Here is a 12,604-nt window from a genome sequence, read left to right as displayed (position 1 = left end):
GTTATATACTGTATATAATGGCTATATAATATTACTGTTTTACTGTATTTTAAAAAAATTGTAGACTTGGTGAGCATAAGAAACCTCTTTTAAAAACATGAAAAAACGATCCCAAAAAGTTTGAATGATAGTGTATGTTCAGATATTTTTTGTTTGTTTATAAAATGTTTCTCTTTTGAATTTAGTTACAATTATGCTACTTATGCTGCTTAACAATGAAGTTGTTATAATCTTGTAAAGATTGTAGTATAGTTATTAATTATAAGAATGTTCCATATATAAGACATGAAAGAAATCATTGTCCAAGTATCATAATTGAAAGTGTTTGAAAATCATTTATTTGTTTTAGTCAAATTCATTGTTGTGTTTATTGAAGCAAAATTATGTCCAGAAACGACTTTGCAAGACATTTAATCCATTCCTGGTCATGGCAAACACTGTTTCTATTAGACACAGATAATAAATCAAATCAATTCAAAGAAAGTGTGCAATGCAAGCATAATGATATAACATTCACATAATATACACGACTGGTCAAATGTTTGGGGTCAGTAAGATTTTTTTTTGTTTTTGAAATAAGTCTCACCAATGCAATATTGTGAAATTGTATTACAATTTAAAATAACTGTTCTATTTTAAGATATTTTAAAATATTTTAACATTTATTCCTGTGATGGCAAAGCTGAATTTATAAAAGCCATTACTCCAGTCCTCAGTGTCAGTTTTGTGGAAACCGTGATACATTTTTTTCCCAGGATACTTTGATAAATAAAAGTTATACATTTACGATATGATATCTAACCGTGTGATGTTATCTCCATTTTAAACTAGTTGTGCTTGTTGGGTCAGGATCTTCAGCAGTTTTCTGATTTGAGGAGAGGACACAGGGTAATGTCATATATTTATTTATTTTTATTTATTTAGTCATTTATTAGACGCTTTTATCCAAAGCGACTTACAAATGAGGACAACAGAAGCAATCAATTGTAGTATTAAAACAACTAAAAACAGATCCAAAACTAAAAGCTAAAACTTTATAAATACTACCTATACACATTTAAAAAAATAAAGAGATTAAATAAAAATGACAAATGCATACAACAAAATTTCAAAACTTAACATATAAATGAAAAACAAAAAATAAAGCTAAAAACAATTCAAAATATTAAAGAACAAAAGGTATAAGAGTATAATAATGATTCTAACATAACACTAAGTCAAACACCAAAAAATATATATAATATTGTTCAGTAGACTGATGGGTCTTGTGGTTCTTGTTAGGATGTTCATAAGACTCCTCACAGTCCTCAAAGACAAAGATTACTCAAGTAATTATCACTTTCTTTTTTTGTGCTTCTCAGAAAAGAATCCACACCTCAACTGTCTGTCGCCTCTATTCTCTCGAATGATGAGCCCCACCATCACCTTGTCGTCAGCAAAATTTATGATGTGGCTGCTAAGGTGACACTTGGGTGAGTTGTGAAAAATTGAGAGCTGAAAAAAAAAAATCCAATGTATTACATAGACAGTACAAAATAAACATACAGTTTTTGTTACATTTTTGCACCTTTTGTGTGTGTTAAATTAAACTAAATGAAAAGTTATAACTCACTACAGATTCAATTGTGAAAGCTGTGTTAATCGCGCGCATCCACAAGAGGGAGCACTGCGATACTCTTCGGTATTAATCTCACTTAATATCAGATTTGAATTTCCTGAAGGATTACACTAATTATTAAGAATCTGACTGTAAACCCAAATATAGATCGAGGGAGAAAATGAGCAAATAGATGCAATGTGAAATAAGGAAAAATACAGACTTAAGACATAAAACAAAACCAGTGCAAACAGATGTAAGAAATATATTATTTCACTGTAAATATCATCGAAAAGATCCGACTCAAATAAACAGTTTATTCTTTAATTGGATTTTACTTCTCATAAACATCAATATTTTACAGCGATTTCCTAATCCTAATTCAACTCAGTTGGTTTGGCAGCAAAGACTCACAGTCCGCGAGTCGTGTTTCTTTGTAATGTTAGACCAGGATGTTCTCAGAGGATATTCAAAAATTGTACGTGTTCCCTGGAAGAAACGTGACATCAGTAGCCTAAATTATGTTATGTTCGTTCGAGTCAATAGGCTTGTTCGAGATGCATCGGCGCAGCGCAGACCGATCGGCGTATGACATCAAAGTACCGCGGGAGCGATTCAAAAGCCTAAAGACTCGTCTGCACTCCAATCACTCTCGCGGTACTTTGATGTCATACGATCGATCTGCGCAGAGCGTCTTAAGTGTTGCTCTTGCGTAATTTGAACGTCATCGCTCAAACGTAAACAAGGAAGTAACCAAAAGACTGTGAATGAGCCGAGCGCTCCGTTTTGCTTTTTATTCATATACTGTATGAACTCACGGCTGAAGTTTGTATTTATACACGTAACCAAGCACTTATAGCATACTAACCAGATTCAGGATCAAGAATTCCGATTTGTTTAAGCACACTGTGATTTCGTTGTAAGGTAACACTTGAGAATGCATGATACCTTCATTTATTTCTACATTACAGAGCGTTTGACCTGTTTACAAAAGACAGTTCACTTCAGTGTTTTTAGATGAACACAGTATATTGTTTGACACTGCAAAGATTTGGTTTATTATCAATGCCATGCTAAAAAATGGCTTAATAATTTACTGCACTCTGGTAACCAGTATCTAACCCATCATATAACACTGACCTTTATAATCCTGTGCAGTTTATAAACACACCTATAAAGCAAAGTCTCAACCTTACAGATCTTCAGTCTGTTTTGCATGGTATTATGTCAAATAGACTATTTAAGATATAGCTCAAAGTATGTAGGTATATCTAGTATTTATTGATAATTTGGTTGTAAGAAACTGTAAAATATTTAAATTGTAAGTCTGTGTGTTGTTAAATCAGCAGGGATCTGCTATAATGTCATCACCTGTGGATGTTATCGTGGTTGGAGCTGGTAACAGAGGAGAAAACTATTCTTACTATGCTGTGATTTTTCCTGACCGAATGCGGGTCAGATTCTGTTTTAATCTCACTTTAACAGACAGCAGTTCTGCTGTTTCATCGGCATGTGAATAAACATATCCTTGTCAATAACTCACAGGTAGTAGGAATTGCTGACCCCAGGGATTTTGCTCGAAAGAAACTTCAGGCACGTCACAAAGTAGCTGATGAAAACACTTTCAATGGTATGTCTGACTTTCTGTTACAGTAACATTATTGCATCTGTTTCGTTTTGAAGTGCCTTGACGTTTTTGTTTCCACATAGATTGGCATTGCATAGTAGAGAGAGAGAAATTTGCAGATGCTGTATTGATCTGCACTCCTGATCGTCTTCACAAGGTATGTGATTTCCATGTGTGTTTGGTCAATGTTCACATGATAGAGTTCTGTTGATCAGCATGGTGTGCTTAGCTATTTTTTTAACTGGTTAATGAATGGAATAACATGCACTTCAAGTTGTCTGCTTTGAATGGGTTCATTGTCCAACCATTTTATTATTCTTCAGGACCCTGCTGTGGCTTTAGCTAAGAAAGGCTACCATGTATTGCTGGAAAAACCAATGGCTGTAAGTGTTTGCCATAAGGCACCATGACATGATGCTTTTTTTTTTTTTTTGTGGGGCTCTAATAATTGTTTTAAAAGCACTTTAAAAATGCAGTTCTTGCATGCATTATTTGATATAATCCTCTTCTATCATAAGCACATTTTTTTATAAAAAATATTTTTTTATTATTTTTTATAAAAATGTAAACATTTTTAAGGGCAAAAAAGGTTAAAAAATACTGTCAACTGTCCTGATATCATCTTGAAAAAAAAACTCATAGCAGAATTAAATTCTTGGGGGAAAACATCCTTAAGTCGTTTTGTCAGAATCATTCATTATTATTTCTTTTAAAATGTTATTTATGACAACAAGGCAATGATATTTTAGGTTATAAAATGTCATGTGATTCCCCAAAAACGTAATAATATTTGTAAATTAATAAAAAAAAATACATTGAGAAATATTTCTACATAAAATATTTATTATATACATTAAAAATATATGAAAACTTTTTTGGAAGAGATGTAAGGAAAATATGTTAAACCACATGACAGTTTTAGAGTGTTTTATTTATTTATTTTATCTGTATTTATAGACAGTTTTATAATCTTATAAGTCATTGACCCACAATCACCTGTGGTATTGTCCATGATTTGTGTATGATTTTATTTTATAGTTATTTTATTTATTATTATATAAAATAAGTATTATTTTATTATGGTTTCTAAGGTTACAGAGGAGGACTGCACAGAGATTGTAGAGGCTTGCATTCAGAGTGGTGTCATGCTCACAGTTTGCCATGTTCTCCGATACGACCCTGTCATCCACAGAATTAAAGTAGTTACACTTTTCTTTAAGTCTTAATAAACAACTATAGCAAGTCTCAGGCAGAAGAGAACATATGCATTTTTTTTTTCAACATTTCAGGGGCTGATTGACAGCGGAGTGATTGGCAATGTCATCCACATTCAACATCTGGAACCGGTAGGATGTGTTTATGCTTGCGGTGTGCATGTGCTGCGTGTGCTGCGTGTCTCTCTGTGTTGTGTCAGCCCTGTCTTCTCTAATAGGTGGGGTTCTATCATTTTGCTCACTCCTTTGTCAGAGGGAACTGGAGAAGCGAGGCGGAAAGCTCTTTTGCTCTGCTAGCCAAATCCTGCCATGATTTGGATCTGATTCATCACTGGGCTGGTGGACGAAGGTACACTTGAGTTGAATTGTAACATGTATTGTAACATGACTCGTGCACATGTGGTGGAGCTGAAAAAAAGTGATAGTAAATTAACAGAAAGAATGAGTGAAATACCTTAACTTTGTGAATTATCATCAAATTAAATCCAAATAATTTTTTCCAGCTTCTTTGTGTTTCAATATTTGTAAGTGTTAAGGTAGATCTTAAAGTTTAGATGGTGAAAATAATATATTTTTTGGGGAGGTTAAAAATTAAATGTTTTATTTCACAGGTGTATCAAAGTTTCATCATTTGGGTCTCTTAGCCACTTCACAAAAGAGAACAAGGTTGGTCTTTTTTTATTATTATTTTGTATTATTATTATTTTTTTTTTATATTAAATGGAAAACAAAATGAATGACAAAATATAAATATCAAAATATCACAATGTTCCTAGCCAGCCAATGCTGCAAATCGCTGTTTAGACTGTCCTGTAGAGGGGGATTGTGCATACTCGGCAGAGAAAATCTACTTGGATCAAGTGAAAAGAGTAATGTATTCATGTACACTACCGTTCACAAGTTTGGGGTCAGTAAGATTTTTTTTTCATGAAATTAATATTTTTATTTAGCTAGGATACATTAAATTGATCAGTAAAGTAAAGATATTTATTTTAAATACATGTTGTTCTTTTATACTTTCTATTCATAAAATAATTCTGAAAAAGTATAATGGTTTCTGCAAAAATATTAAGCAGCACAACTGTTTTCAACATTGATAATAATAAGAAATGTTTCTTGAGCACCAAATCAGCATATTAGAATGATTTCTGAAGGATCATGTGACACTGAAGACTGGAGTAATGATGCTGAAAATTCAGCTTTGCATCAAAGGACTAATAAAATACAGTGGTGTGAAAAAGTGTTGGCCCCCTTCCTGATTTCTCAAAAAAATAAGAAAGCAGGAAGGGGGCCAACACTTTTTCACACCACTGTATATTCAAATAGAAAACAGTTTATTTTAAATTGTAATAATATTTCACAGTATTACTGTTTTACTGTATTTTTGATCAAATAAATGCATCCTTGGTGAGAATAAAAGACTTCTTTCAAAAACATCTTTAAACCCCCACAATTTTGTAAAAGCGACACATCATTACTTTCTTTACTCTGCTTCATGAAGTTTATATTCATATGATGTATATAGCACAAAAAGAACAAATATTTTATGGATTACATTTTATTCATAAATCAGGGGGGTGTTGGCTGGCCAGTGTCAGTGATTTGCTCCAACTCAGTTCCTGATATTGAATCTGTGACTGAAGCCCTCAGAACAGGACCTTACGGCCGCTGTGTGTATGAATGTGACAACGATGTGTGCTCAAATCAGGTTGGAGTATCTCCTCTTGCCTCTCAGATAAGCAGTAAGGATGTTCCCTTTACACTTGTCAACAAAGTAGAATGTATTTTGTTATTGATTTGTTGCAGGTAGTGAACATAGAATTTGAAGGAGGCTTGACTGCTGCATTCACCATGGTAGCATTTACAGAGGAAATATGTCTTCGCAAAACATCTATCTATGGCAGTAAGGTTAGACATCATGTTCATTTGTGTCACCATTTCAGCTCTTTGATGACTGTAAAGAGGTTTAACATCTATTTGCTCATTCTTTCACAAGGGGGAACTGTCCTACAATGGATATGAGATCAAAGTGTTCGACTTCCTTACTAGAAAGACCACAAAATACACCGCGGACATGAGAGTTCCAGGTAACTTTGGTACTGGGGGTCACGGGGCAGCAGATTATCACCTCATCGACTCCTTCATTGCAGCTGTGCAGGTAAGAAGATGGATCTGGAAGATAGTTTTCTCAATGTTTGTCTCATAATATCACTCCTGAGGCCTCCTTTCTCTTTCTCAATATAGCATAAGGACCCATCTCGGATTAGGTCGGGTCCTAAGGAGACATTAGCAAGTCATAAACTAGTGTTTGCAGCTGAACGTGCCCGTATGGAAAGCAGAGTTGTGTTCTGTGGGGACCCATGTGATGGAGAGAGCAGATAAATGTGTATATATATGAGAAAACCAAATCTGCACAGTGTGGATTTATTTTATATTTCACTACATATTCACATCGTCTTTGTCAAACGACAGTAATTTATCAGTAATCCTAAAAAATAACACTGCCAAACTTACATGCTAAAAACAACAACTTACTTACACATAGTAAGAAATGGTTATAAAAACTGAAACAGAAGTGAAACAAGTAATAGGAAAGAGGAGAATTAAAAAGCTATACTTATTTACTTATTTTTTATTTATATACTTATTTAGGTTAGTTGAACAGATTACAAGAGCATTGTATTTGATGCTCATGTAGGTAAAAAACCTTTATGAATGTCTTTATGAACACCACGTCCAAAACTTTGCTTTACAAAATGCTGTATGTATATAGGTACATTGTACAAAACTTGTACGAAACTTTTTTTTTTCCTTAAAAAAATTATGGTTTAAATATGGGCCTTGAAACACAAGCAGAAAGAAGAAATTTGTACTTTTATTCAGTAAGGATGCAATAAATTGATCAAAAGTGACAATAAAGACATTTATAATATTACAAACTATTTCTGTTTCAAATAAACTTTCTTTTCATCAAAGAATCTTGAAATAAAAAAAATGTATCCCACAAAATATTAAGCAGCACAAACATTTTCAAAATTGATATCAATAAGAATAAGTCTTGAGCAACAAATCAGCATGTTGGAACAATTTCTGAAGGATCATGTGACACTGAATGATGCTGAAAATTCAGCTTTGCATTGCAGGAGTAAATTACATTTAATAAAATATTTTAAAATAAAATATAAAACAGTTGTTTTAAATTATAATAATATTTCAGAATATTACTGTTTTACTGTATTCTTGATTAAATAAATGCAGCCTTGGTGAGCATAATCTTACCGAATGCAACTTTTTACATGGTAGTGTATGTAAACCCATTCTTAAATAGTAGATTCAATGTATGTACAAATGAATTACACAGAAATTTACAGTTGGGGCAAAACTGAAGTCCAAACAGTGAAGCTCAAGAAACTTGATTTTATCTCTTTCTTAAGCTTTGTGGTTAAGGCCCTCTGTTGAAGTCATTATTTCATTCTCTCATATAGAGAGCCAGGGGATAAAACTTGATGCATTTTGATACCTCTGCCCTAAATGACTCACAAATTGTCAAATAAATAATCTCTCCTTGCCACAATGTCTAAAATACAGGATATACCACATTGCGTCACTCTGCACACTGGCCACTTTTAAACAAGCATAGTTTTGTTATGACTGTGAGGGAGGGTGAACACTGAACTCACTGGTTGTGTAATGAATCGTACGACGGCTAGCTCCCACCTCTAACATGAGCATTGGTCAGATGGATCTGATTATTTATGTGAGCAGTAGCCAACAGAATATGTTCTTTTAGCTATGACATCTGATCAGCAAGGCCAAAGCGAAGAACAAATGATTTCCACTCGAAACCAGCATGCATCACCATGAGCTCAGCTTGAGAACCTCGTGACTCATAAAATACAGCTGTTGACTCAAACAAAGGCAGGCTTTTTATCCTTTGGAAGTACAATCACATTCTTACAGGGCCGTGTGATATGCTTAGTTAGTTATCTAGGCTTAGTGATGTGACTATGGACGTTCTGATTTGCACGACTTTCAAAAGTTGCACACCTATGTTTTCATATGAGTGTTTCCTTGCTGTAATTTGTATGATTATAAAATCTCCAGTCTGGTTCACAGATATTAATGCCCAGCAGGGGTCATTAGGGTTTGTATCTGACACAAAAGTCATTCAAAATGGCACTTTATTGTGAAATTATGTTATTAAACTAAAACTGTTGAATAACCCACTCATGACATAAAATTGTTCTTATCATGTTTCCTCTCATAACAGAAGCTGAAACAGCAAACTATCCATCCAGAAGTATTGTTTTTCTTTGTGGTCAGTTCGGGGGAAAGCAATGTGTGTTTTCTGAAAAATTGGTGAGTGGGAGTTAAAAAGGTTAAATACGGTGAGCTATAAGTCACAGGAAGACCAAGGAAAAACTGAACTTAAAAAAGTTCACATGGTCTAAATCTTTGAGTGGCATCCTGAAAATCTGCGTCCATTCTTTTGATGTATGTAAGTCACGCTGATGGAATCAGGAAAAAGCCAGGCCAGGAACTGCTCAGTGTTACTGCTCAACATGACTCTGATATGGTGAGTCACAGGATGTAGCTTGTGAGGTGAGTGTTGGCTGAAAAACGTGGAGGCAGCAGCAGCCTCCAGGATTCCAAAACAAGTTCCTGGCTGGGACCTCCGAGGAAATCTGTAGGTCTATATAGACAGACCGTATTTACAACCGGATACTCCTTTCCACACATGACTAGTCACTCCCTCTCACTTTTTTAAAAAAATCTCTTTTGGCCTTCAGTAAGAATAAAGCCATAAACACAACAGTATGGTCAGCATGATTTTTTAATGTCTCTTATGCTCACCCGGGTTGCATTTATTTTATTCAAACATTTCACATAATATTGTGAAATATTACAATTTAAAATATGTTTTCTAATTGATCATATTTTAAATGTTATTTATTTCTGTGGTGGGAAAGCTGTCACATTATCCTTCAGAAATCATTCTAATATGATGATTTGGTGTGCAAGAAACATTTCTTTATCAAGAAGAATTACTGTTTTACAGAAATTCTGTCTCTCTAGCTGTCATGTTGTAGATTTTGAGCTGAATTGTTTCTCCACTGGTCATGTGGGTTACAATATAATTTTACCAGGAACAGGTCATTTTGATGTTTTATTTTATTTTATGGTATTTATTTGCACATTTTTTAAATGTAGTGATGACCTGGTAATGCCTTGGTGCTAATGTAAATGTCCTTAAAAGCACAAAATTAATCTCAGATGTTGTTGTTTTAGGATAATGATTTAACTTTGAAATGAGTGTGTTTTAGCAGTCAAAACACATCCCCCATTCCTTAAAATCCATGGAAATCCATGGTCCATGGAAGTTTGTTCTCTCTTTTTTATTTCTCTATCAGCCTCTTTTGTATTCCTCTCTGCGTCTGAGTCTTTGGAGCTCAGCCTAAAGAAGAAAAGGCACTTTTGGAGGAGATTAATGTGCTGGTCATTTCTTCACAATGCTCTGCGGAAGCCACCCCTCTGGGTGAACAAACCTCATGCCCTTTCTGTTGCCAGGAACCATGGGTAATTGAGTGACCCGTCCTTCTATTGCCGTATCCCAGGCAAACAGCAGTTATTACCTCATTTTTTTTTCTTCTACGATCCAGCCTAAATGGCCTTTCATAGTTTCTGTTACCATGAAATCATTTGTTTTTTTGTCCTCAAATCATTTGTTACTTCCTAGCACACTTATTCAATTAAACGACTCCCTTCGTCTAAGTTCCCTTAGCATCCTGGGAAAGTGTGCGTGACTTGAGAATGGATGGCCTTGTATTTGTGTGACTGGAGCTCAGTGTTTGTGTGTGTGTTTGTCCCAGACTCCTCTTGAGAGTGGCCGTTGTGATTTTGTAAGCTAAAGTACTTGAATGAAAGGGGGAATAGATAAGCATTTTGCCTCATGTTTTTGTTATCAGTATAATACAACCACTTTTTTGTATGAGCAGCTGCTTTGGTATAAAAATGCACATCTATACTTCCGTTTGCTCTTTGGTCCCGCTTGGGATGGTTGATAGTACCGCACTTACTGTCTCTGCAGCTGCTCACGCCACTCAAGGTCGCATTAAAGTGATTCAGAGATGTAGGAAATTAATGCTCCCCTCAAGTAAACCTGCTCATTTATTGAAGAAACTCCTGTGTGGATTTAAACATCCTTTCCATTAAATATTCAAAGCCCAACAACATGTTTTTATGTGTTAACAAGCCGTTTATGTCATTGGAGTTTTGAGTGGTATGCATATGGCAGCCTGACACATCCCAGCAACCTTTGTTCAATACACAGAACATGATGAAATGCAAATATTTCTAAATCAACCTTTGGGACTATTCAAATTTCCAACTTTGTTATAATTTGTCTTACAACATATCCTGAAAGCGGGGCTGTTTTCATCATGCATGAAATAACAATGAGTAATACTTTTACAGCATGTTCTTTTTGATACTTTTTTATTGATCCTGTTTAATGTTATTGTAATGCAATGTATGTATTTACATTATCGTGTGAAAGTTTGGGGTCGGTAAGATTTTTTCATGTTTTTGAAAGAAATCTCTTTTGCTCACCAAGGCTGGATTTATTTAATCAAAAATTCTGTAAAAACAGTAATATTGTGAAATATTATTACAATATATATGGCTAAAACAACTGTACAAAAAAGACAATATGGAAAATTCCTTCATATTACATTAGACTGTATTGTACAAACGTTTAGAGTGCACGTGATCCTTCAGAAATCATTGTTGGTTTCTAATATGCTGATCAAGAAACATTTCTTATTATTATCAATGTTGAAAACAGTTATGCTGCTTAATATTTTTTTGTGGAAACTGTGCTACACCTTTTTCAGGATTCTTTGATGAGTGAAAAGTTCAAAAGAACAACATTTATTTACTGTCACTTTTATTAATTTATTGTGTTCTTGCTTAATAAAAGTACTAATTTCTTCGGATAAATAAAAATCGTACTGACCCCAAACGTTTGAACATCTGTCTATGTATATACCCCCGGTTTCACAAATAAGGCTTAAGCCTAGACTAAAATGCATGTCTATTCTGTTTTAACTGTAAGAAACCTGCACTGACATATCTTAAAATATGTTAGTACTATTGATTTGTCTCAAAATGATGTTTTATTAACAAGGTTCGGGAGGAGTGCGCCAGATACTTAGCCCTTAGGGGGGGGTATTCTAGGTTTGGGCCATTCCCGAGCACGGAGCCCTTCCCTGGACAGCACGCCAAATATGCATTACCATACTTCAGCTAATTATATGTAAGCGTGAACTCGTGAAATGCACACCAGTAATATTTTTTCTAAGGCACGTTTATAAAAGATACTTAAATGTCCTAATTGAACTATGGCCTAATCCTGGCTTAACTAAGCCCTGTCTGTGAAACCAGGCCATAAATCTCTATAGTGACATTCATAAAAAAAAAAAGCTTTATCATATTCTGATATAAGTCCATCTAACGGCATTCTTGAATCTCTCAGTTATTTGATCTCCTTTCAAAAGATTCTTTAGATTGCGTAAGATGCAGCAGTACAGTGGTGCCATGGAGTGACAGGGGCAAGCAGTGTGTTTGCATGACCCCGCCTATCGAGTGAAGCTCACTAGTGCTCTTGGTTACAAAGAGACTTACTCAGAGAAAGCTACTCAACAGCCCTGTCAGGTTCCTCCAACTAAACTAACTCAATCTTCTGCAATCAACACCTAAAACATTAACAGAAACGACAATAAAAATGTAATTTTGCACATCTCATATCCAAAGATGAGTTCAAAGTGTTTTTGGATGCAGATAAGAACTTTATTATGTTATAAGATTTTTATTGATTTAGTATGCGAATGTTTTTAAGCTGAGATCTCCTCCCATGCTATAATGTCATTTCCATTCTGTTGTTTTCTTCAATTGCCTCTATAGATAAAGAGTATGTAATCAGGACAGAGGAAATACTATCAGTCACCTGCTTGTTCCTTTCCTTATTGCTCTCTAGTGAACTTGCGAAGAATTCTCAGACTGCCATCATTCATGTTGTGGAGAACTCGGGCGGAACATCTAGAACAGAGAGTGAAAAGATGTATGTGTACGTCAAGGGAAGCACTCCGTGAACTGACAAAACATGCA

At 34.6% G+C, this 12,604-nt stretch overlaps 1 protein-coding gene across 5 annotated transcripts; it reads left to right on the top strand.

Annotated features, from left to right (window-relative positions):
- The first annotated feature begins 2,345 nt into the window (after window positions 1-2,345).
- On the top strand, window positions 2,346-6,894 carry LOC107712677 (uncharacterized). Of its 5 annotated transcripts, none has more exons than XM_016517985.1 (14): window positions 2,346-2,516; window positions 2,947-3,051; window positions 3,143-3,227; window positions 3,308-3,381; window positions 3,548-3,607; window positions 4,316-4,423; window positions 4,514-4,570; window positions 4,657-4,787; window positions 5,050-5,104; window positions 5,215-5,307; window positions 6,012-6,146; window positions 6,245-6,346; window positions 6,435-6,596; window positions 6,683-6,894. In XM_016517985.1, exons 2-14 carry the CDS (start codon window positions 2,959-2,961, stop codon window positions 6,818-6,820), a joined length of 1,293 nt encoding a protein of 430 aa, XP_016373471.1. In that variant the 5' UTR covers window positions 2,346-2,516; window positions 2,947-2,958; the 3' UTR covers window positions 6,821-6,894. The 5 variants fall into 5 exon arrangements, with proteins under 5 accessions (XP_016373471.1, XP_016373473.1, XP_016373470.1 ...); XM_016517987.1 differs by having other exon boundaries at window positions 2,944-3,051; XM_016517984.1 differs by having other exon boundaries at window positions 2,346-2,521.
- Window positions 6,895-12,604: the final 5,710 nt, after the last annotated feature.

Source organism: Sinocyclocheilus rhinocerous, unplaced genomic scaffold, assembly GCF_001515625.1.
Source record: "Sinocyclocheilus rhinocerous isolate Xijiao unplaced genomic scaffold, SAMN03320098_v1.1 scaffold418, whole genome shotgun sequence".
NCBI classification, from domain to species: domain Eukaryota; kingdom Metazoa; phylum Chordata; class Actinopteri; order Cypriniformes; family Cyprinidae; genus Sinocyclocheilus; species Sinocyclocheilus rhinocerous.
This window is presented reverse-complemented; position numbering and strand designations above follow the sequence as displayed.